At 45.7% G+C, this 25,843-nt stretch overlaps 1 protein-coding gene across 3 annotated transcripts; it reads left to right on the forward strand.

Moving 5' to 3' along the window:
• Nucleotides 1–31: 31 nt before the first annotated feature.
• On the forward strand, nt 32–24,115 carry gtpbp1l (GTP binding protein 1, like). 3 transcript variants are annotated; one of them, XM_086120416.1, is made up of 15 exons: nt 100–248; nt 434–626; nt 1,349–1,460; nt 1,545–1,725; nt 1,828–2,011; nt 2,096–2,260; nt 3,019–3,142; nt 3,763–3,877; nt 3,977–4,121; nt 4,281–4,463; nt 4,536–4,671; nt 5,555–5,733; nt 5,813–5,923; nt 6,118–6,257; nt 23,810–24,115. In XM_086120416.1, exons 2-14 carry the CDS (start codon nt 441–443, stop codon nt 6,241–6,243), a joined length of 1,947 nt encoding a protein of 648 aa, XP_085976542.1. In that variant the 5' UTR covers nt 100–248; nt 434–440; the 3' UTR covers nt 6,244–6,257; nt 23,810–24,115. The 3 variants fall into 3 exon arrangements, with proteins under 3 accessions (XP_085976540.1, XP_085976542.1, XP_085976539.1); XM_086120414.1 differs by lacking the exon at nt 23,810–24,115 and having other exon boundaries at nt 32–102; nt 6,118–6,646; XM_086120413.1 differs by lacking the exon at nt 23,810–24,115 and having other exon boundaries at nt 6,118–6,646.
• The last annotated feature ends 1,728 nt before the right edge of the window (nt 24,116–25,843 follow it).

The following is a 25,843-nucleotide window of genomic DNA, read 5'->3' on the forward strand; positions in this document are numbered from 1 at the left end:
AGCCAATAATGTGCGCGTATTTTACCATAGGCGTGCCTTAGAGCCAACTCACAGAATATCACCTCAAGCTAATAAACAACCAACAAGTTAGAGCTAAAACAGGTAGCGACCAGTGTTGTTTTTTAAATTAATATTCCTCTGTTCAATAAGAGAGTAGTTTAATGTAACTTAAAAGTCGATTCATCAACTGTTTGGACACCGATCAGTGTGATTTAGGCAGCTGACATGTTCTGAGGCCATTTAAAAAGGTTGAACTTGTTGAAAGAATGTGTGTGTTTATGTTTGTGTGTAACATTAGCTCGCTGGCTAACCTGAACTGAACTTGACCAAGTATTTAGCCGAGTACCGGCTAAAGGCTAATAGCCGATGTGTACTTGTCTCAACTTTGTCCTTTCCACGTTCTTATTAGTATTATTATTATTTTTTGTCATAGACATATCATGGCGTCGTCCGTGACGACGGGAGCAGCAACGATAGCCGCCGAATGTACTGTGCCCGCTTGTATGTTCGCCCCGGATCGGGGCTTCTGCGCCGCTGCAGACGACGATGCATGCGAGGGAGAAAGCTTGGAGGACAGCGAGGGCACCGATGGCCAATCCGCGGAAGTTTTGGATTTAAGCAACAAGGTCGGCCTCCCTTTATACCATCTACTTTTTAAAAAGTTATGATTTGATTTGTAAAATGGTTTCTCATATACATACACGTTTCATGCTGTGACACAAATGATACGTCCCCCGAACCCGCTAATTTAGAAGGGGCACCCCGTGCTAGACGTGACGAGAGACACTCAGAAAAAAAACCCTTCCAAAACAAAACGATAAACTCGTAAACATTCATTAAAAATCATTTATTTTGTTCTCGAATATATTGGATTCAATCTACACCTAGCTGCATGTATGACCACGCCAACTAATTCCAGATTTTTGTTGTAAAATTGTCAAACCTAGTGTAGCTTGAAAGCATTATAAAACCTTTTTTCCACAACCATGTTTCTTTGTGTCCTTTTTACTATTTACCATGATTTTTGGTCATCCTGACCTGCCGCGTACTATATTACTCACAAAAAAATGTATTTAATTACTTAAATAAGTACAATATAAAGTGAGAAGCCTGCAACAGAAAGACGGGCATCTTCATATTTTTTAATCTGATTGATGGGTATGGTGTATTTATGTATAAATGTGATATAGATAGATCTTGAACTCTCTGTGAAACTTCAAAAAAATATATATATTTTGATAATAGTACAACTTTTCTTCTCGAACACTACTAGTTGATTCCAAGTATGTTTGAATTTTTATCTATTTATTTATTTTTTTGCATCGTTTTCCCTATTTGTACTTTTCAGATGGTCTTGGTGAGTCCGACAGGTGAACAGTACGACGCACTGCAGCGACATCTACGGGCACGGCTTGACGAGGGCTGCGGCGAGACCATCTTTGTGGTTGGAATGGGCTCAGGTAAGAATGCCGTACAGGATCAAATGTAACTTGATTGATGATTTTTTTATTTTATTTTATTTATTTTCATGTGGTGGTCTTCAGACGGCGGCGACCACGGCCTGAGCGACAGAGACATGGAAGCGTCGGTGGCCACGGTGCAATCGCTGTGCGAGCAGGTGGAGGCCGACCTCATCCCGCTGAGGGAGCGCACAGAGGTGGGCGGCAAGATCTTCGACTACCTCATCCGCCGCCGCGTGGGTGAGCAGGACTTCCTGGAAGTCAGGTGGGCTTTAGCTGCTCTTAGTTATGCTGTCGGGTGGAAGTTGGCCTTTCCCTCTTTTGTGCACAATTGACTCACAACTTGAATTGCACTTCCCGGGTCCAGGGTGGCGGTGGTGGGCAACGTGGATGCCGGCAAGAGCACGCTGCTGGGCGTCCTGACCCACGGCGAGCTGGACAACGGCCGTGGCTTCGCGCGCCAAAAGCTCTTCAGGCACAAGCACGAGATGGAGAGCGGCCGTACCAGCAGCGTGGGCAACGACATCCTGGGTTTCGACCACGAGGGCCAGGTGCGGTCCACGCGGGACACGAAGCGCCCTGGTAACGTTCCACGCCCCGCACAAAGTCACCGCGCGCCGTCTCCTTTCCCCCAGGTGGTCAACAAGCCCGACAGCCACGGCGGAAGCCTGGACTGGACCAAGATCTGCGAGAAGTCCTCCAAGGTGATCACCTTCATCGACCTGGCGGGCCACGAGAAGTACCTGAAGACCACGGTGTTCGGCATGACCGGACACCTACCCGACTTTTGCATGCTCATGGTGAGGCCGCGCTTGTGCCCCCAGTACGGCCCGCGGGCCCACTTGCTTCCGTAATCTGGCCCGCTGAGAATTTACCAGTCTGAATTGGGATTTTACGTGAGCGAGAGAGTTCTCTTTATTTCTTGCACCGATTTCGCCTTTTTCCATGTAGAATCGTTTAAATTGCATTGAAAGGCTGCGAAACATTCAACACGTGATTTCCATGAAAATGGGGCAGGAAAAAACAAAGCCAAATATTTTTTAAATATTGAGAAAAAAAAAATCTGCGATGAAGCAACTCCGCGTGTGCCGAGCTGTGAGTAGATGGGGGTCCATTTTCTTAAATTCGTTCCTTTATTGTAAATTGTATTATCAAGGCTTTTACATTTTGATGTATTTCCATCCAACCATTCTCTGAACTACTTATGAAATCATTTGGAAATGGATTAATTGTAGTCAATAAAATCAAAAATAGTGGCACAAAAATAGACACTTTTTACAATAAAATGTGTCTTTTTTATTTCATTGAAAAATTGGGTGATTTATTGAAAGTAAATGTATGGAATAAGTTAATGCGGGTTTTTTCTACTCAACATTTTAGATAAGCTTTTCAACCTTTTTAAAAAAAAAATTACTGAATTAATTTTCCTTTATTTAAAAAAAAAAAAAAAAAAAAACAAGCATGTGAGCTCATCTGTGAGTCATTTGTCCATTTTTGTTTTGGGCAAATGTGGCCCTTGAAGCTGAACTATTCAAAGCACTCCTGCATTTTCCCGCAGGTGGGCAGCAACGCCGGCATCGTTGGCATGACCAAAGAGCACCTGGGTCTGGCGCTGGCGTTAAACGTGCCCGTCTTTGTGGTGGTCACCAAGATAGACATGTGTCCCGCCAACATCCTGCAAGGTACGTCTTGTCGTGGAGTTTTTTTGTTGTTGTTTTTTAATATTTTTTGTCCCCACCCACACACACACGCACACACACATCAACAGGCAAAATCGTGTGCGTTTATTTCCAACCGTAATTGGTAGAATGCGGTAGTTTAATCTCTTTTTTAAAAAATGGCGTGAGATTAAAAAAAGAAAAATCGAAATGTCGTCTTGAAGTTGCAAATCAAACCCAACATTAATAAAATACAATGATTGGATTTCAGAGCTTGTTCTCCCCGGGCCCGCGTGGGTTTTCTCCGGGTGCTCCGGTTTCCTCCCACATTCCAAAAACATGCATGGCAGGCTGATTGGACGCTCTAAATTGTCCCTAGGTGCGAGTGTGGGCGTGGATGGTTGTTCGTCTCCGTGTGCCCTGCGATTGGCTGGCAACTGATTCAGGGTGTCCCCCGCCTACTGCCCGGAGACGGCTGGGATAGGCTCCGGCACCCCCCCGCGACCCTAGTGAGGATCAAGCGCTTCGGAAAATGGATGGATGGATGGAAAAAAGACGTCGAACACCAGAAACTAGTATATGAAATATGTACAGGAAAAAAAAACAGATATTTTTTGTCATCTCCAACAACGGCTTGCCTCCAGAAACCCTCAAACTGCTCCAGCGGCTTTTGAAGTCACCCGGCTGCAGAAAGATTCCCGTCTTGGTCCAGAACAAGGACGACGTCATCGTCACGGCGTCCAACTTCAGCTCGGAGCGGTGAGCTGGCGCTGCGTCGTCTCGTCACCGTTTCGTAGAATGGCCAGGATGCGTTTGTTTCACGGGGCCGCTGTTGTCTTGAACTCGCCTCCCCGGCAGGATGTGTCCCATCTTCCAGATTTCCAACGTGACGGGCGAGAACATGGACCTCCTGAAGATGTTCCTCAACCTGCTCTCGTCCAGGACCGCCTTCAACGACGACGAGCCCGCCGAGTTCCAAATCGATGACACGTATTCCGTACCGGTGGGTGCCCGAAACCCCCCTTTCCCCCCAAAAAAAACATTCACGGGAAGCGTCCGCCATAGTTCTGATTGTGTGAGCTGACAATCAATCGTCCTGCTCGAGTGGACCGTTTTTGCGCTTGCGTTTGGCTTCTCCATCGCCCGACTTGTCTGCGGCCAGGGTGTGGGCACGGTGGTGTCGGGCACCACGTTACGCGGCGTGATCCGACTCAACGACACGCTCCTCCTGGGTCCCGACCCGCTGGGCGCCTTCATCCCGATCGCCGTCAAGTCCATCCACCGCAAGAGGATGCCCGTCAAGGAGGTGCGCGGCGGGCAGACCGCGTCCTTTTCGCTCAAAAAGGTGACCGGGGCACGTTTGGGAGAAGGGGCGGCGCTTCTCGTTCCACTTTCACGCCTCTCGGTCGCCGTTTAGATCAAGCGCTCGTCGATACGGAAAGGCATGGTGTTGGTCTCCCCCAAGCTGATGCCGCAGGCCACTTGGGAGTTTGAGGCGGAGATCCTGGTGCTGCACCACCCCACCACGATATCACCGCGCTACCAGGCCATGGGTGAGTGCCCGCGTGCTCGGACGCCGCCGCTTTTCGCAATCCCGTTCAAAATTTCGCGGTGAATGTTTTCTTTCTTTGCCGCCGCCGCCGAGAACGTACTCGGCTCTTTTCCACCGCGTCGCCTTTGCCTGCGCTTCTGCGATCACACGGAGAAATGTCGCCGTCTTTACCGCCGCCACTTTCTTTCGGCTTTTTTCGCTGCTTCCGGAATCGGGCTGAAAACGCCGCGCATCTTTCTCACGCCAAAATCGTGTTCCGTTTTTGCTGACGCTTCTGGAATCACACCAAGGTTATTATAGTTGATGAAAACAAGCCAAAACCGGGGGGGGGGGGGGGGGGGGGGACAATTTGTGAAAGGAATAAAATAAAACTGAGTGCGTTTAAAAATGAGGACTCACTTGAAACTAAACGTGAAAAAGAACTGACCAAAACGAACTGCGATTGGATGAGAAGTTTGTTTTGGTCTCTTTCAATTAATTTCATACATTGAGCTTGCGGGATTTGTTTGAGGTGTCGTTATTTTGATAACTTGTATAAAAAAAAAAGATACAAATTAACAAGCCCATTGGAAAAACGAATTGACACGCTCCGGGGAAAAAAAAAAAAGGGTGTAAAATGAAAAATCCCAAACTTATTTCAGCACTGAACCAATCTTTCTTTGCATTCTTTGCACGCCGCCACTTTGCCACCATTTACGGAAGCACAATGTCAATTTTCTCCGTCTTTGCCGCTGCTGTTTTACCGCCGCCTCTTAAATCAAACGTCCTTTGCCATCGCTTCAGGACTCCCGCTGAAAATGTTCTCCATCTTTTGTCGCCACCGCAAAGCCGCCGCTTCTGGAATCACACTCCAATTTTTTTCTCCCTTGCCCGCCGGCCGTCAGTCCACTGCGGCAGCGTCCGTCAGACTGCGACCATCCTGACCATGAGCAAGGACTGCCTGCGGACCGGCGACAAGGCGGCCGTCCACTTCCGCTTCATCAAGACGCCCGAGTACTTGCGCTGCGACCACAAGCTGGTATTCCGCGAGGGCCGCACCAAAGCCGTGGGCACCATCACCAAGGTTAGCCGTCGTGGCGCCAACGCCGGCGGTCGCGCTCGATAACGCTGACGAGAAAAAAGAAAAAAAATGGCGTTTACAGCTCGTGCAGTCCGTCAACACGCAGGCGGCCAAGATGCTAGCCGGCAAAAAAATGTTCAAGGATGGCTCAGAGGAAATGCGACCGCCCAGTCCCAATGCCGCGTCGCTTCCTGTAAGTGTACATTCGCTATCCATCAGCAATTATTATTAGGAGTATTATTATTATTATATTTTTAGTTTAGCGAGGTCCCTAAATGTTGAAGAGCTTGTCGAAAATGTGCTTGTTTAATTAATCGATGAGTTATTTGTCAATGAATCCCCCCCCCCCGGATGATGTCACGAGCGCGTTTCTTTTACTGTCGGCAGCTCAAATCAGGAGGCGGAGGGCGGCGGCGAGGCGGCCAGCGGCACCGAGCGAAAGGAGGCGCCAACGCGGCGGCGGCGGCGACGTCACCGGCGGGCCCCTCGACAACGGCGGTGGGCCTCGTGTAGACGCCAGCGCTCAGGTTCTTCTGCACGTTCGACACGCAGCCGCACACCAACAGCGTAGCAAGACGTGGAAAGTAAATGCGACACTATGCAAGAAATCGCCGGCAAATTTGTTTCTGCTGTCCACATACGCTACTTGGAAGCATGCACCCATCGCTAGTTTTGGACAAAGTTATTCACAACCACTAACAGTACACAAATGGGATTTTTTTTTTTTCCCGGAGTGATCGATACACGTGATCGATATCGATATGAAAATGCCTTTGCTAAAATCAGGAAACCGAGCGGTATGAAATCCTTTTATCGTGATGTACTTATCGGTCATATCGCCCAGCGCCGGTCCACACTTTTTTTTTTTTTTTTTTAAATAAACTGAGCAGATTGTCCCCTCTCAAAGATGGCATAATCTGTCTTGTGTTCTTTGTTCGTCCCTGATAAAGTTGCAAAAAAAGGAAAGAAAGAAAAGGGTTGTTGCTTCATTTTTCAAACAGCGTTTTTAATGTACAAACGGTCGCATTTAAACAAAATGGCTGCAGTCGAAACCCTCTTACATAAACGAAATTGCGGGGAGAAACAACGGAAGCCGTGACTCACTCGCCGCTGTTTGTAATTTGTTTTTAGGGCGTTGATCATATTGAGGCTGTGTCACGTAATCTTCTTCCAAGTTGATTTTCGCGTGGATTTTGCGGCCCCGCGCAGCGCAGTCAACCGTACGCTCGGAAACAAAAACACAATTATGACAGATGAGATTTGTTAGTCCAGAATGAATTCATCAACAGGCCCCTTTGGATGTTTCATGTCAAAAAAAAAAGTCTTTTATTGCCGAACTAAACATATCGGCGCTTTTTACTTTTTAATAATGAAGAAATATGAATGCATCATTAAAAAAAATAACAATGTTTGTTGAATCCTGTGAACAAGATGTGGAAAAACATCCACTGTTGACCTAATGCAGCGCGTCTTCAAAATTTTCACATCGCGCATTACACTCCAATCACATCGACTTTTGTAATCAGATTACATTTTATTATACGTAATTAGTTACTCCCCGGCACTCCCCCATTTGCGCACTGTTGCAAGACAATAATTGCAATTCCCCCACCCCCCCTCCCCTGCCCACCCCAAACAGACACAAAGTAATCTGTATGACACTAAACAAAATGCGATTGATTCATCACAGCGCTCCGCCGTTGAGCGTTCGCGAACGCTTCAACGGGCCGCCCGCTCCGAATGATGTTTCCATCCCAGGATGCATCCGGCCTATTCCCCGTTTTTATGGCGTCTGCAGACGCGTCCTCCGAGGGAGGAGGAGCTGATTGAAAAAAACGCCGGCAAAGTCGTCTGCGACACCCGATAGGTCGGATAATCGGACGTGGCAGGCCGACTCTTTCTGAAGCGCGCTCGATTGAAAGTTTTTCCGCGCGCCAACGAAGGAGGTGCGCCGGCGGCTTGAAATTATTCTCATTATCATCATTACAGTCGGTTCCATCTCATCGAAAAAGTTTGTCTCCACCGCCGAAGTCCCGCACAAACTCGCTCGACGTTCTTAACGAGGCGAGCCAACATTATGCGACAATTAATCAGCCGCCTCGAAGGTAAACGGGAAAAAAAAAAAAAAAGGGCAGATGAAACCTGGCGGAGCACAAAATGAAAGTCTTAATAAATAAAGATTCTCATGCATAATTGAATTTGGCTCTGGGCAAAAAATCCAAATCAAAATAGGGTCGATGGTAATAATAGCCGCTCCAATTAGAAGACTTGATTTTTGTCCTCGCTTGTTTGCATTATTTGAAATATTTAAAATACTTTGATTTCCCCTGATGAGCGATGAGAGTGGTGCATGAGCAAGTGCCGAAGTGTTTTTTTTTTTTTTTTTTTAATTGGAGAGGGGAGGGGTGGGTCAGTTGTCTCTTTCGGCCAGCAGGTGGCATTGCAGCGTAAGGCATTCAACGCCGTTGGAGAAGAGCAAGAAGCCACACGTTGTGCAGGAAAAAAGAATTCTCAAAGTGTGTACCAAGAACCTTTTTGTTGTTGTTTCAATGTAGTGACAGAACGTGTGCTGTTGTTTTTTTTCACCCCAAAATGTTAGTCGATATTATTCTTTTATTAACATTGGAATCATAGAATAGAGAAAATGCTAAAAAATAATCATTATATATATTAGTATGAAAAGCACATGTATTTTGTGTTGCTAAAGACTTAATAGGATTGTGACCTTTTAGCTAGTGGGGTGGGGGCGGGTGGGGGGGTCGTATTTGCATTATGATGATCATGATTGCATTGAGTCAAATCGAATCAGTCCACTTTCAAATCGAATCGGTCCATAAATTGCTGGACTTGTTCAGTTATTGGCAAGTAATCAAAGATATTTGTGTGTCTGAAAGTGCAGACACACGCCGGTTCTTTAGTGTAGCTGGCAAGAAAGTGCTGATAGGGCGCTTTGGATTCATCATGTTGGTACCTCCTCCACCCCCCACCAAGAAAAAAAATAAATAAAGTTTCCTGACTAAAGGATACTCCGGCAGCCATTTTGCCATTGGTTACATATTTTGGAGAGAAAAGACGTGTAGCGTAACGTGAACGTGAATCCAAACATGAACCAAACGGCACGCGATCTATTATTATTTTAGCGTGAGCTCATGCTTAATTCAATTAAGCATGTCGTTAGTCTTCGCAGATGAAAGCTCCGAATATTCCCTCTCAGGCCTCAACCCTTCTCGTTAGCGTGTCGCTTCTCATAGCATCGACTGGTTGCGTACGTCGATACGTATTTCATAGGTTACACGTCCCGGCCTCTTTGAATTCAACCGCGTCGATTCTTTGGTTCTTGCGTGGAAAAAGCCTCCACGGTCCTCATTAAAATGAAGTCGCTGAGTAAAAGTGACGGTCGAGATCACACGGAATGGGGTATTTTTTTTTTCGATGGACTTTTTGTGTATAGCAGTCGGCTTCGGGGCCCTTTTTACAGCCACCCACGAGGAACATCGCTTGCCCCCCCCCCCCCCCCGTCATGCTGTAATTTAAGGCAGGATTGACTCGTAATAAAAAATAAATATTTTTTCGGTAGCTAGTGAAGGCCAAATTGCATAGCGTAAACTTGCACGATTGTAAACCGCAAAGACGCGGTTGCGTAGTCAACAAAGGGAACGTATGCGGTTTTGTAAACACTTTTGAAACCCAAAGTGTATTTTCGTAAACGCTGACGAATCGTCCATTTTCATCCCGAACTATTTTTCGTCAACAATTTTGATTCTTCAACGGACAGAAAGTACAGTACAAACGGAACAATCTGTCATGATCTTCGCTTACATTTTCATCAACATCAAACTTCAAAGAACCTAAAGTACGTTTTCTTAAACACCGAACATCAAAAACTTTCGCCTTCCGCAAACAGTTCTACGAAGTTTTTGATTCTTCAATGACCGCATCAAAGAATTGAACAATTGACATTTTTATCAACATTTCAGACATTCTCGAGACTCGAGCACACACCGAAGACACATTTTTCGTCAACTTGAAAGAGAACTTTGCGAAATAAAGGAGCTGAAAAGTTTTTCGTCATCAGTTTTGAGTCTTCCGTGAACCAAATGCACTTTTTTTTTTTTTTTTAAATGCGCCTCAGGCAATCGAAAGACTCGAATGAGCCCGATGTGTACAGTTTTGTAAGCTTCAAATATACATTTTACTCTCCAGTAAATATGATCCCCAAAATTATTTTATTAGCTCCCCCCGGGCAAAGTGTTTCCTTAGCGACGCCGTCCGATGTCGTAATGACATAAAGTTTGATGCTAATTATGAGTTGCAAAGGTAAGCCAGGCTACGAAGATCATTTTGGAAGTCATTTGGCAATTCTTTGGAGAAACATATTAGAAGAGAGAGACCCACCTTTCCGGAATAATTCGAGAAGCAAACCTCATTGAAATGTTAATTATGACGAGCGAGGCCGAGGCCGGCGTGCGTCCGCGGGGGCACCTCAAATGCGATTGTGTCGGCGGGTTGCGAGTTTCATATCCTAATTGCGTTTTTGTTGAACCGGACGGATTCCACCCGCAGGAATTTCCTTCCTCTCTCTCCACGGCAACGGAACGACTTCCTGCGTGCGATCGGACGCCCGCCGCCTCGTGTCAAACAAATCCAAATGCTCTCAGTGAGAACATTTATCGATTTCAAAAACATAAAAGGCTTATTTGGAGTCGTGATCAAATTTAACATGCATTTTTCTAACCACAAACAAATTTTATTCCAATTTTTTTCATCAAACCTCGTGTTGTTTTGTTTAAAAAAATGCAAAAAACGGGCACGATCAATAAACCGAACTTCATCGCCTTGTTTTTGTTGTTTTTTTTTTTACATCAAAGTCCATTTTTATAACCCCTAAAGACACATGATCGTTTTCAACAGACTTAACACGCAATGACGTATTTCCAAAACAATTTTGACACCTTCACGAACTTAATGGATATATTCCTCAAAACATCAGAAGAAATTTGGTGTCTTCAACTAACCTAAAAGGGTGGAGTGCCCCCTCCGGGTCGGGGGAGAGATCTTGCCCCAAGTGGAGGAGTTTAAGTATCTTGGGGTCTTGTTCACGAGTGAGGGCAGGAGGGAGCGAGAGATCGACAGGCGGATCGGTGCAGCGTCTGCTGTGATGCGGACGTTGTATCGGTCTGTCGTGGTGAAGAAGGAGCTGAGCCAAAGGGCGAAGCTCTCAATTTACCGGTCGATCTACGTTCCAACCCTCATCTATGGTCACGAGCTATGGGTCGTGACCGAAAGAACGAAATCCCGGATACAAGCGGCCGAAATGAGTTTTCTCCGCAGGGTGTCCGGGCTCTCCCTTAGAGATAAGGTGAGAAGCTCGGTCATCCGGGAGGGGCTCAGAGTCGAGCCGCTTCTCCTCCACATCGAGAGGAGGCCAGATGAGGTGGCTCGGGCATCTGATTAGAATGTCTTCTGGATGCCTCCCTGGTGAGGTGTTCCGGGCATGTCCCACCGGGAGGAGACCCCGAGGAAGACCCAGGACACGCTGGAGTGACTATGTCACCCAGCTGGCCTGGGAACGCCTCGGGATCCCCCGGGGAGAGCTGGAAGAAGTAGCTAGGGAGAGGGAAGTCTGGGCTTCCCTGCTAAAGCTGTTGCCCCCGCGACCCGGCCCCGGATAAGCGGTAGAAGATGGATGGATGGATGGAACTAACCTAAATAACTTCATCAAAGAACCAACAAAATTGTTGTTTTTTTTAAACATCAAAAACAATTCACATTTTGTCTTCCTCAAAGAAACCGAATGTGTTTTCCAAACATCAGAATCTCCATTGTCTCTTAACGTTACTATTTGTGTACATTTACAACACAGCGTTTCCTCAATCAACCGAATGTGTAGAATGAATTCAGCTTGTGAGTCAAGGTTCCCCTGCGGGTGTCTTTGACGGCGATGAGGTAAGGGCGCCCCCCCCGAAGCCGATGCTAACCGAGTCAAAAAGAGAGCTGACATCATATTTGCGAGGCTTCTTTAGTGGCACGTCTCGTTTCCCAGCCTCAAATTTGGGCGTCCGCCGCCGTGCCCGACGTTTAATGCTCTTCATTAGTCGCCACTCACACTTTTGTTGTTTGTTTCGGACAGGCAAAGCCCCCCCCCCTCCCCCCCACATCTTCCTCCGGCCTCCCCCTGAAGACCCCTCTGGTCCCGCCTGTTTGTCAGATCCGTTAAGGGGAAGGCAAACGGTGGGGGCAGCGTTTGACCTGGTCCGTCAGCGGGCGGGTGCCGAGGGGCGCTCCCCGCCGATGCGCCGGCTGTCTGAGGGGGGGGGGGGGGCACGGAGGGCCGCGCTCAGACGGTAATTGGCTGGCTCGGAGCGGCGCGACGTGGCCCCCCTCCTGACAGCTGAAGACCAATTAGAGAAACGCGAAGGAACGATTGGAAAAAAAGATTGAGAAAAGAAAGGGGGCCAAAGAAGCAGTTTGTGCCATTGCGCCCGGTCGAAAACGGGAGACGACCGCGCTTTGTGTTTCCCGCTCGGCGCTTGTTCGCTTGCTCGTCACGACTCGACGACACGCGAGTGCGCGCGCGCATTTCACGTAGCCGTGAAGCGTACTCTTTTCTTTTCAGCCTCTGGATGTTTTTGTTTTTTTTAGCATCAAAGACACACGTTGGTTCAGTGGCCGCAACGTACGTGTTTTCAGAAGCATCAAAGACCGTTGTGAGTGTTCAAGGCCGTGCGCATTCTGTAAATACATCCAAGACGCATCGGAATGGTCAATGAAAACATGCTCTTTGGGTATAATTTGAGCTTTTAAAGTCCTTTCGTAAAAATCAAAGAACGTAAGGGGGTTTTGGCAAAAAAAGTTTCCCGAACAGCTACACACAGCTGCTGCTGTTTGCGAAAGCGCGATATAAATCAGGATGTATTGTATTGTATTGAACGTTCAGTCGACCAAACGTAAACGGACGAGAATCGAACTTAACGTTTGGGATGCTTTACTCAACTCGGCTGTATTTTGAAAGCACTTGAAGACAACTTAACAACTGTGGAAAATATGTAAAACCGCGCTGGCTAAGGGCCCTCGAGGGCCCCTGCTTTCGAATCTTGGGTGGCACGGGTATGACTTTCTTGGAAGTGTACATGCGCGAATCTGCCGAGCGTGACCGTCTCCGAGTAGTCGACGTCAAACATGTTTAATACCGTGACGAACCGAGGCGCTTGATCTCATCCGGTTATTTCAGCGTCGTGTCGCTTAGCAGCTAAATTTGGAGCGGTAATGAGTTGCCGTTTGACGACAACTCACTTCTTGCTACATATGCTGCTGAAGCTGCTGCCTGTTTGGTCCGTTTTAAATGAAGCGATTAGTTTTTCTTCCCACCCCCCCCACCCCCCACCTCCACGCCGCCTCCAGGTTCGACGCGCCGCAGCGAGGGTGTCTCATTAAAAGGTAGAAGCAATTTCCAGCCTCATTAGTCCGCCGCTGAATACCGTGGAAAAATAATAACAGTTATAAATCCGGCAAAAGTAAACAAGAAAGTCAACTCTCTTGTCAACGCCTTCAAGATTGTCTTGTTGGAATCACGACGCGCAACTGAGTGGCTTCTTCGTCACTTAGTGGCCGTTCGTGAACTTGACGTTAACGTTTTAAACCGCGACAAATAAGCATTAAGTTTAGGGCTGCAGCGATCGAATAATGTGGTAAAAGACATTTTTAAGGTTAAAAAAAAAAAAAATCAACATTTTATACTTAAATTTCTACCGGACGCTATTTTCCTCTCTAGATTTTGGTTTCAAGAGAAAAAGTGACATCAGAACCACAGTTGCGATTTTGTCAGATAAAACAACACACTTAAGTGAACCTGGTTTATTAAAAAATGATCTCTCGGAACGGCAACTGTGACACGGCTGTCAAAGTGTGCAAAGTCATTTCAGTGTAGTAACTTGAGCGCCAAATGTTGGCAGCGGGCGCCGTACAATACGTATGCACTTTGGCACCACTGGTATATGGCATTACAGTGTAATTCATTTTGGCCACTAATGCAGTGTTCGACAAAGAAAAAGAAAAAAATCAAATAGTGAACACACAAAGAAAAAAACAAAACGTAAAGGCAGGAAAGCACAAATGTTTTAAATAGTTGACTTTTGTAATCATTGATCGAAATCTCTGTGACACTTTTGTTTGAAAAGGACCCCTGGAAAATTGGTCAAAATGAGCTCCTATTTTTTTGTACATTTTTTGGTGGGTCTAGTCATGATAGGCACGCCTCCCAAATGTGATGTCGCTCGCTAAAATTGGTTTAAGGGGCTGAATTTTTCAACATTTCCGTCTTAACACTCCCAAGCAAAAATGTGAAAAATGCAATTTGTGAAAGCCTTCAAAATGGTCATTTATTTGAGGCCGATGTCATTTTTCTCCCGTACCACCCCATCGCCGGCCTACCAACGGTGCGAGCGTCTCCACGGCAACAGCCTCACATCCTCGCGGCAAAAGACAAAAGGTGGCGTAATTGGAACAATTGCTCCCCGCGCAGAGGAGGACGGCTGTTTTGAAGTCGTCTTTTATTTCGCCCGCCGTTGCTCCTGAAAGGCATTTTGCCGGCTCACGAATTAACGCTTCAAACAAACGTGGCTCCGGGGACTCGTTCAAACGCGAACGACGACGAGGCCAAATGGGCTTTGGGACAAAAGAAGACAAAAAACGAGCTTGTTCGTGTAGGTTATCGTTCGCCTGTTTTTTCCCTGCCTGCGTGGTTGGTAATGGCCACCAGGGGGCAACCCGCTTCTCAAATGTACTGAAGGGATTTTGAGGTTTGGGTCGCAATGACGCAGCGTTAGCATTAGCATTAGCACCCGAGCCAACATCCAAAGGCGACGTTCTCTCACCGTGTTGTCAATTAGGTTTTGATTGCGAGCGGTATAACCCGGCACACACACATGTACTCGTGACTCATGTGCACGCACATTCTCGCTAGCATCCAACTTAAAGGGGAGCAGGTGGCTCATTGTTGGAACAGAAAAAAAAAAACGGCAGCTTGCACCCACAATTGACTCGTAAGCCACGTTTATTTCCTGTCGCTGTGCCATCCGCTCGTAAAGTTAATGAACTCACAGAGAGCTAATCATGGCATTAGCGCGTTGGCGGGCTCGCTAACGCGTCACGGCGGCGGGTCGCTGCGCCGGTTAGTCAACAGGCGGCGTTCTGGAGTCCGTTTGTTGGGCACTTTTACAGCAAACGCTACCAGATAGATAGACCTCCCCCAGGGCGACATGCTCACCCATAGAATCATGTTGTCGATGATCACGAGGCCGCGAGTCGGAGATCGCGTGCTAGCTGGGCGCATCCGTCGTCGCTCTTTTGGTGCCGGAGTTCACCGCTCAACAATTGATGCAAAAGCTGCGTGTGTCCAGGGAGTCGCTCCGCTCCATCTGCGATCGACACCAACATTTTACGTAGGCACGGCAGTTATGCTAAGTTAGCTCCAATTAGCACAGCTCATGTAGCTGCAAGTCGGGCGCCCGCGACGACAATTTCCAACGAGAGTTGATGAGGCAAAAGCACGTAAGGACGCGACGCGTCTTTTTGTGTCACATCGCGGCCATTTGTAATACCTGCCGGCTAAAACGTTTGTCGTTTTGTCTTTGTTTTTTTTTAAACCCCAAATAAATATTGTCGAGCATCCGCGTGATAAATGTGTGCCATTACTTTCTCAGCGAGTGCAAATGAGAGCAATCCAACACACAAATAAACAAGTCCAGAGGAAAGCAATGTGCTTAATTGGATTGTGGTGCTTTCAGGACTTTTAACGTAATAGCGAGTACGCAGGTACCAGCGTTTCACTTCCTCCCGTGTTGTTTAATGGCTGCGCTAGTTCTCATTTTCTTGGCCCCACTGGACTCAAGCATGCTTGCTTATTTTCACCCCGCCTTGCTTGCCGCTTCCAGGCAGCATCCCATGCCCACGCGCTAGCGGCATTTGTTTTCATACTCGACGTGCTGTTATTTCGTGTCATGACTTCACACCGGAGCGTCACTTCCTTTCCGCCTTTGCCATTACTTAGCGCCGTTTTTTGCGTCATTACATTACATCTCTATTTTTGTTGTTGTTGTGCGTCGTTATATTGCGTTTGTTTTTCCGTACGTTTTGTTGTTACTTTGTGCTAAAAATCGTGTATTATCCACTTGAAATCACAGTACTGTGTCATCTTGTTTCTTCGTAAGGGTACTTGGTGGCGTCACATTGCGTCGTGACTTGCCGTCGCTCCTTCCCGTTGTCACTTTGCGTCGTCACCCCGCACCGTTACTTCTCGGCGCGGTTACTTTTACCGTTACTGAGCATTGCGTTGTTGCCTGCCGTCTGTATTTTCTGCCATTGCGCTGCACCGTGGTTACTTCATGTTGTTACTTCTCGTCACTCCATCGCGCAGTCGCATCCTGTTGTTAGTTAATGCGGCGACATTCCTGTGTCGTTACATCATGCCGTGACTTTGTGTCATGACATCACGACTTCCTGTTGTTCCATCACCGCATGAAGTCGCACCGACGTTCCTTCGCACTGTCGCTATTTACTGTTGCCTTCCAAAGTGAAAGATCGCGAAGCGGCGACCAAAACTTTCTTGGCCACAGCATTGCGAAATCAGTTGTGTTCTTGTTTTGCTGTGACGGAACGGCAATTTGAGACTCGCAAGTCTGCCTGAGAGATGCCGAGGCTCTTGGACCCGTTTTGGCCATTTTGACATTTTTTCCGATGGGCTCCTGAATTGCAATGAAAACTTCAAGAAGATTCTTTGGAAGTCGCTAATGAGACGCTTGTTCGCCTGGTTTGTATGCACACCAGGCGAGGGAACAGTGAACATTCATCTTGTCGCTTTTGAGGGCCACTTTTGAGCGAAAGCTCCCTAGGCCGGCTTCTTGGATTGAAGCGTTCTTGAGCGCTAATGCGACTGATACGCCGTCGCGACAGGTGACCTTGCCCGCACGATCGCACGTTTGATTTTTTCCTTCAGATTCCACCTCAGCAGGGTTTCCGTCGTTCAGACTTGACATCGCCATTTGTAGTGCTTGACTAAGCCGCGTCTGAAATAAGAACAGAAAAGTTGCGCCTGCGCATGCGTGCACAGGCGCAGCGCTTTGTCGCCGAGGGCAAAAGACGCTGTTGAATAGCAGCGCTGTCACAATGCGGCGGTCCGCGCCACCGCCGCGCTAATTCAAATGCAAACGTGATGAATCACCTCGTCTCCTCCGCTGCCGAAAGCCGCGTTCCACAAAGCACGCGATCCTCGGCGCTATTTCCGTCACGCCGCCTCACTGAGGCGCAGGCCAGCGCGGGATGCAAATGAGGTGGGAGGGGCCACTCTGGGTCTGTCGGTCGCATGTGCCGCTGGTCGTTTGGTCGGCCAGGTTCTGTCGTGACTTTGTGCCGTCGCGCCGCTCGTTACCTCCTGTCATGCTGTCACGTTACTTGACGTCATTTTTTTTTTTTTTTGGTGTGTGTCCTTACTTTCATTGTGTCGCTGCTTCCTGTTGCTGCTGTTTCTTGTCTGTCTCGTTACTTTGCAGTGTTACTTGGTGACGTTACTTCCTGCCTTCGCTTTTTTGTTTTTTCTTCGTGTCCTCATTTGGCGGCGTTACCTCCTGTCAGTTTCATGCCTGACTTACCTGTACATGTTCTTTGGTCTTCTTGTCTCTTTGCGTTTTTACTTGGTGACGTTACTTCCTCGCGTTACTCTTTGTTGTGACTTTGCGGTGCTACTTGGCATCATGAGACTGGGTGATGTGACTTCATTTCGTGACCAAATATGTTACCTCTTATTCTAGTCTGATTGATTGTGGTTCCTTCGCTCAGTCGGTGTCGTTACTTTGCGTCATTTCTTTTTATACTCCGTGTGCCATTCGTTTGACCTGCTTGCACCGTTACTTTCTTCCACCACCCACTCCCACTTGATTCTCTCACCTTGCACCTCGAGTTCATCAACTCAATGTCCACCGTCTGTCTGAGGCTCCGCTCCTTGAGTGTTTCAAAATGCTTTGAAAGAAGCTGACACATGCTGAGGTCCGCCCGAAGTGCCGGCATCCTCGTGCAAAAAAGGAGAGGCGTCGCCAACCAAAGCCTGACAGCAGAGTGACGCGAGCGATCACAACAACTCGAGCGTAGCGCACGCTCGCGGCAAAGAGATACATGAGAATTGTGCTTGTTGATTGTCGCTTTTGTTTCTCATGGGTTTGATGGCGTTCACTCCGGTTGGTCGGCGGGTCAGCGAAGCAATCTGTACTGTCGATCCACGCCAGACCCACTCGCTGGGGAGTTGTGGATTTTGTGCACGTTGAGCTCCTTTCACCCAGGCGTAGGAAATGGAGCACAAGTATGTCAGACAAATGGATAGGTTGATCAAGACGTAGAAGAAGAAAAAAAACACGAGGTTGCTTGAAACTCATTCACTCCCAAAGACGTTTTTAAACGTCTTTTCAGACTTGGTCCAGAATCGGCTGGTACTGAATGAGTTTTAAGATGGAAAGTTAGGTCACGGTAGATTGCTTCTTTGCATAGTATCAAGCAGGCCACGAGGTTGGTTGAGTAAATCGGTCGCGAGGATGGAAACAAAGGACCTCAAGTGCCAAATGATCCATCGCTCCGGGCCATCAATCAATTGGACTTGGTAGTTTGGTCAGGTACAAAGTGGTGGTTGGCTAGAAGGGACAACAGGTCGGCCTGTCGGTAGGTCAGCAGGCTTGGCGCTTGGCTTGATTGAATGGTCGGTGAGTTGGTTGGCAGACACGTTGGTTTGGTGGAATGTGATTTTGCTTTGTCGGCTAATTCGTCGGTAGGTTGACAGAACAGCAAGGCGATGGAGATTGTACAAAAAAAAAAAAAAGCTCGGTGTCTCGCATTCCAGCCACTTGCGGGAAAGCTCTCAATAAATCGGCGCTTCTTAAAGAACACAGCGCGCGCCGCCGCCCGTGCGGTGTCGGGAGAAAAGTGAGACGGACGTGCCGGCGCGGCGACGCCGTCGTCCAACGCGCTGAAAGCGAGAAGACGCCGGCGGAGGAAGGAAGAGACGCCTCGACCCATTCAGCAAAGGCATCTGGCCCAGATTCGGCATGAAGCTGACACAGCTGGCCTTGAGTCGGCACTGGCATAATGCATTTGGGCCGAACACGGCCCAGGAGTGGCAAAGGAGGCACTGGCTTGACTCTGGCAAACCAGCCAGGATTGAGCCACCCTTAAATGCAGTTTCAGATTTATTTTTTCAACACACAGCCTTGTTTTACAATTGCACACCGATGCGGAATTCCATTCATCACACACACACACACACACACACACACACACACACACACACACACACACACACACACACACACACACACACACACACACACACACATCCAAAACGACCATGTGTCGTAAGGCGTTTTCAGCCGAAAAAAACCAACCATGTATAGTAAGGCGTGTTTAGCCGGAAAAAAACGACCATGTATAGTAAGGCGTTTTTAGCCGAAAAAAACCGACCATGTATAGTAAGGCGTTTTTCGACGAAAATAACGACCATGTATACTAAGGCGTTTTTCGACGAAAATAACGACCATGTATAATAAGGCGTTTTTCGACGAAAAAAACGACCATGTATAGTAAGGCGTTTTTAGCGGGGGAAAAAACAACCATGAATAGTAAGGCGTTTTTAGCCGGAAAAACCCGACCATTTATAGTAAGGCGTTTTTAGCAGAAAAAAAAACGACCATGTAGAGCAAGGCATTTTTGGACGAAATTTTGAGCCGAAAAAAACGACCATGTATAGTAAGGCGTTTTTAGCCAAAAAAACCCCACCCATGTATAGTAAGGCATTTTTGGACAACATTTTTACCTGAAAAAAACGACCATGTAAAGTAAGGCGTTTTTAGCCGAAAAAAACGACCATGTATAGGAAGGCGTTTTTAGCCGGAAAAAAACGACCATGTATAGTAAGGCGTTTTTAGCCGAAAAAAAACTACCATATATATATGTATATATATATATATATATATATATAGTAAGGCGTTTTTGACCGAAAAAAACGACCATGTATAGTAAGGCGTTTTTGGACGAAATTTTTAGCCGAAAAAAAACGACCATGTATAGTAAGGCATTTTTGGACGAAATTTTTAGCCGAAAAAAACGACCATGTATAGTAAGGCATTTTTAGCCCAAAAAACACGACCAAATATAGTAAGGCATTTTTGGACAAAATTTTTAGCCGAAAAAAACGACCATGTATAGTAAGGCGTTTTTAGCAGAAAAAAACGACCATGTATAGTAAGGCATTTTTGGACGAAATTTTTAGCCGAAAAAAACGACCATGTATAGTAAGGTGTTTTTAGCCGAAAAAAACGACCATGTATAGTAAGGCGTTTTCAGCCAGAAAAAATGACCATGTATAGTCATTTTAAGCCGAAAGAAACGACCATGATTAATAAAAAACACAACTCCACTGCTCTATGTGGTGCTTTGGCTCAGTGGCAGAGTGATGGAGTGCCACACCAGAGGTTGAGTGTTCAATCCTTGGTTCTTGCAACAATGTCTACTCTTTAACCACCATATACAACTTATTTGAGGAAAAACACAAAACAACCCAAAGGTTCATTGTGATGGGTTGGCTCAGGGGTAGAGAAATGATGTCCCAAACTCGCGGTTGGGTGTTCAATCCCCAGAGGTTGCAATCATATCCCTTCTTTCCTTGACCAACATGGTAAGTAAGGGTTATTGAAGTCGTCTTTTGTATAGTAAGGCGTTTTTAGCCGGAAAAAAAACGACCATGTATAGTAAGGCGTTTTTGGACGAAATTTTTAGTAAGGCGTTTTTAGCCCAAAAAAACGACCATGTATAGTAAGGCTTTTTAGACAAAAAAAACGACCATGTATAGCAAGGCATTTTTGGACGAAATTTTTGGGTGTTTTTCCTCAAATAAGTTGTATATGGTGGTTAAAGAGTAGACATTGTTGCAACAACCAAGGATTGAACACTCAACCTCTGGTGTGGCACTCCATCACTCTACCACTGAGCCAAAGCACCACATAGAGCAGCAGAGTTGTGTTTTTTTATTAATCATGGTCGTGTCTTTCGGCTAAACCCGTCGTTTTTTTGGGCTAAAAACGCCTTACTATACATGGTAGTTTTTTTCGGCTTAAAATGCCTTACTATACATGGTCATTTTTTTCGGCGAAAAACGCCTTACTATACATGGTCATTTTTTTTGGGCTAAAAATTTCGTCCAAAAATGCCTTACTATACATGGTCGTTTTTTCGGCTAAAAACGCCTTGCTATACATGGTCGTTTTTTTCGGCTAAAAACGCCTTACTATACATGGTCGTTTTTTTCGGCTATAAACGCCTTACTATACATGGTCGTTTTTTTTCAGCTTAAAATGCCTTACTATATACATGGTCTTTTTTTTTCGGCGAAAAACGCCTTCCTATACATGGTCATTTTTTTTCGGCTAAAAATTTCGTCCAAAAATGCCTTACTATACATCAGAGGTGTCAAACATACGGCCCGCAAGGAGGTTTGATCAGGCCCGCAGGATAATTTAAAAGTGAAAAAATGCATAAAAGACACGGAATGAATATTTTTAATGAGGTGCAATTCATGAAATATCCGCTAGGGGGACACACTGTTTTAATCAGAGAAAAAGACAACCTTGTTTTGATCAGAGAAGAAGACAACACCAGCCTCAGTCTGTCACTGAGACAGACCCAACACAGCAGACGCTATCAATAATATTAATCAATAATATTACACATATTATAGCACTCTCCTTAGTTTGTAAGGTGTAGGCACGGATTACATTTAGAATTTATATGCTCGTGTAAATGGTTTAAAAATTCCTTTCTTTATAAATCTCGTTTAATCTTAAAAGTGCATTACTATATTTTTCAATACCAATTACTTGTTAAGGTTTGGTGCCTTTGTACAGTCAATGGGATCAGCTGCAATGCATATATGTGAATGATAAAAGTAAATTGCATATTTGTCTAAGGAAATCTAAGGTCCATGAAATGTTTTGTAAAAAATATATTCATTAAATTTCAACATTTTCCTAGTATTCTTGTGCTTCTTTAGACCAAAACAAAGCATATACATGTTATTTTGGTTATTTACAGCATAGTATGGTGTCATTTTTAATGGTCCGGCCCACTTGACATCTACCGAGGCCATATGCGGCCCACAATGTGAAATGAGTTTGACACCCCTGCTATACATGGTCATTTTTTTTCGTCCAAAAAGGCCTTACTATACATGGTCGTTTTTTCGGCTAAAAACGCCTTACTATATACATGGTCATTTTTTTCGTCCAAAAAGGCCTTACTATACATGGTCGTTTTTTCGTCTAAAAACGCCTTACTATACATGGTCATTTTTTTTCGTCCAAAAAGGCCTTACTATACATGGTCGTTTTTTCGGCTAAAAACGCCTTACTATACATGGTCGTTTTTTTTCGGCTAAACATTTTGTCCAAAAATGCCTTTCTATACATGGTCGTTTTTTGGGCTAAAAACACCTTACTATACATGGTCGTTTTTTTCGGCTAAAAATTTCGTCCAAAAATGTCTTACTATACATGGTCGTTTTTTTCGTCCAAAAAGGCCTTACTACATGGTCGTTTTTTTCGGCTGAAAACGCCTTACTATACATGGTCGGTTTTTTCGGCTAAAAATTTTGTCCAAAAACGCCTTACTATACATGGTCGTTTTTTTCGGCTAAAAACGCCTTACTATACATGGTCGGTTTTTTCGGCTAAAAATTTTGTCCAAAAACGCCTTACTATACATGGTCGTTTTTTTCGGCTAAAAACGCCTTACTATACATGGTCGGTTTTTTCGGCTAAAAACGCCTTACTATACATGGTCGTTTTTTTCGGCTAAAAACGCCTGACTATACATGGTCGTTTTTTTTCGGCTAAAAATTTCATCCCAAAATGCCTTAGTTTACATGGTCGTTTTTTTCTGCTAAAAACGCCTTACTATACATGGTCGTTTTTTTCGGCTAAAAACGCCTTACTATACATGGTCGTTTTTTTCTTTCAAAAAGGCCTTACTATACATGGTCGTTTTTTTCTGCTAAAAATTTCGTCCAAAAATGCCTTAATTTACATGGTCGTTTTTTTCTGCTAAAAACGCCTTACTTTACATGGTCGTTTTTTTCGGCTAAAAACGCCTTACTATATATACATGGTCGTTTTTTTCGGCTAAAAACGCCTTACCATACATGGTCGTTTTTTTCGGCTAAAAATTTCATCCAAAAACGCCTTACTATACATGGTCATTTTTTTCCGCTAAAAACGCCTTACTATACATGGTCGTTTTTTTCGTCGAAAAACGCCTTACTATACATGGTCGTTTTTTTTCGGCTAAAAACGGCTCATCGTTCACTTCAAAGAGGCCTCTTTGTATCGGCTCGTTCGCGACCGACACATCGCTTGTAAAAATGTAGGTGATTGAACAGTCAGAGGTGCTGCCAAAAAGAACCCTTTCTGCACTGAAATACAATGAAATTAACTTTGATTCCGTTTGCTGCAATACAAACCGGATACTTCATACTTGACCATAAAGTTAATTTAAAACTTAGTACCTCAATTCAAAAACAAAATCTGATGTTGAAAAAAACGTTTTTTTGCATTTGTAAGACTGAATATGAAAATAAACAGATTTAAATTTTCAGTGAGGATCAAATACATTTTCAAAGAAAAAAAAGTCTATCGTTTCAAATTCAGATTGGACAGTTCAGATTCAGTTATTCAATATGATTCAGAGAAAAATATACAAATCCATCCACTATCCGAGCCACTGACCTTCAATTCAAGTAATTCAAATTCAGTATAAACTATTTAAAAGTTATTCACGTTTAGTTTTTGGTGGCAAATATTCCGCCCCACACCGTCACACCTCGATTAGTTTTGGTTGTAAAGTGTCCTAGAGTGTCTTGAAAGACGCTTATAAATCAAATGTATTATTATTATTATAAGAAATTTCAGGGGTTATTTTTACTGACCATTCATTGTTCATGACATGTACAAATGTTTGTTTTCCTAACACACTGTCCATTCTTGTTTTCTTACAGTTCTTACAGCCGCTGTGAGACCTAACAGCCTAACATCTTGGGCCTCAGACCAGGAAATTGATGTGACAATCAAAAGATGGCTACATCTGGCTCCTGATCGGGGTGGTGACAGGAAGGAGAGCATGAGAAGAAAAGAGGACATGGAGAGCGCAACAATTTGATGGACAGAAAAATACCGTTCAAGAGTAAGCCGCATCCCAATTTGGACTTTGTGTTCACTGTTAAATAAAGAAAAGTGCATTTTTCCACCGTATGTGAAGTTATATGTGAGGTTCACAAATTATGACAATAAACATATTTTTATAACAGTCGTTTTTGAGACTTTTTTTTAAATGTGGGTCAAATATGGCTCATGAAAGATGTGGCTTAGTTGAGGTTGAATTCAGGCTGATATCAGGAACCTGTTCTGGCCCAGCGTCGGGCCAGATATGGTTTTACAATGCGGCTCAGATCTGGGCCAAATGCGGCCCACATAATGGATGCCAGACGTGGGCCACTGCAGGACCGTCATTCATTGAGGTATGTGGGCCGAGTGTACGTGCCGTGTCTGCCCCAGAGTTGGGCCAGACCAATTTTGCTGACTGGGGAGAGACGGCGCCGCCGCCGCCAAGAGAGCCGTGAAATATTTACGAGACACAACTTGGTTTGTTCAAGCCTGAAAAATGGATGAGCTCTCCGCAGAGCCGCGGGCTCGACAACACGAGAACGCGCTGAGTGCCTCGTTTATAAAACGGTGCGGGGCTTTAACTGTGCCCTGTTGCCTCCCATAATTGTTGTGGCTCAGGATCACCTCTCCGTGTGAGGAGCTCGGTGCTCTGCGAACTACTCGATTGCCACAAGGCCAACCGTGCCGATCGAGGTGACATGTTATGGAATCAGTGGTACCTCGACTTACGAACGTCTCTTCAGACGAACATTTCCAAGTTACAAAACGGCTCAATAGGAAAATATTGCCTCTATTTACGAAAGAAATTTCAAGATACGAAAGGTAAAAATACAGTATGGGCCGCTAATCCCATCTCCTAGCTTTCCTGAACGCATCATTCTTCTAGATGCTCTGCCATTGGCTACTACCGAGCATCATCCTGGCATCCCATTGGCCAAGAGCGACCTCTGCTGAATGCGTGTAGATCGATAAATAGATTGAGATGTGTCTATGCAGCGTCCTCGGGCCATGAGGGACCAACAGGGAACGTGCAGAGGTCGAGGCTGAATGGGACGTCGGTCACTTCTGGGCGCTGGAATCCGGTGCCCCATCTTGGTCCTATCGGTTGCATTGACGAGGAGATACTGGGTGGACTTGCTTCGTGTTGCCGCTTTGTCGTCACTCCGCGACGTGACTTCTCGCAGTGAATTGTCGCTTCACGGCATGGTTTCTTCTTTTCCAGCCTTTCCCGATTTTACACAATTGGCTGATGTTTGTGGCATCGCTTGGTGGGGTGACTTCTCAGCGTGAGTTTCAGCGGGTACTTGGCCTCCGTATTTTTGTGTGTGTCGATGTGGATTGGTTGAAGATGCCTCCGGGTAAAGTTGTCTCAGATCGACTTGACCTCGATGAAAGATACTTCTTGTATGTTTCATTCGGATTCGCTTTTGGCAGATGAAAGGACTTGAGCAAACATGAAGAACACGTAGCAGAGGGGATTATTATGATTTTGATTTTATTTTTTTCCAATCTTGAAGGTCCTCCGGAATCTTTGAACCGTTCAGACTTGGTGCCGCCTTCCTTTCCTTAATGGCCTCTTTTTTTTTTCTTGTTAGCACACATGCAAATGAGCTGCTAGCAGGCAGATAGCATGTAATTAGCGGGCAGAGAATGCAGCTAAAGCGACGTTCTCAGCGCCCGGCGGCCCGCGGGGTTTTCCTTAAGAGGCTTACGTCGAGACAAGAGACAAAGTCACTGCCGTTAATCCTTAAAGCGATAGCCGCCCACTTTTTGAGGCACCTAAGAAACATTTCACCTCCGGGTTGTTGTCCTTGTCGTTTCCCAGCTCAGCTTGGATTTCCTCCGCTCATCGGCGAGAGCTCCTGAGT

This window comes from Hippocampus guttulatus, chromosome 9 (genome assembly GCF_054856545.1).
Source record: "Hippocampus guttulatus isolate MCC_2025c chromosome 9, RoL_Hgut_1.0, whole genome shotgun sequence".
NCBI lineage: Eukaryota > Metazoa > Chordata > Actinopteri > Syngnathiformes > Syngnathidae > Hippocampus > Hippocampus guttulatus.

Bases quoted from the DNA above. Each gene is read 5' to 3' on its own strand.
- gtpbp1l (XM_086120414.1), top strand. From the start codon at position 441: ATGGCGTCGTCCGTGACGACGGGAGCAGCAACGATAGCCGCCGAATGT. The intron at 1,461-1,544 runs GTAAGAATGCCG...GGTGGTCTTCAG, and splicing joins TGTGGTTGGAATGGGCTCAG to ACGGCGGCGACCACGGCCTG. The intron at 4,122-4,280 runs GTGGGTGCCCGA...GTCTGCGGCCAG, and splicing joins ATGACACGTATTCCGTACCG to GGTGTGGGCACGGTGGTGTC.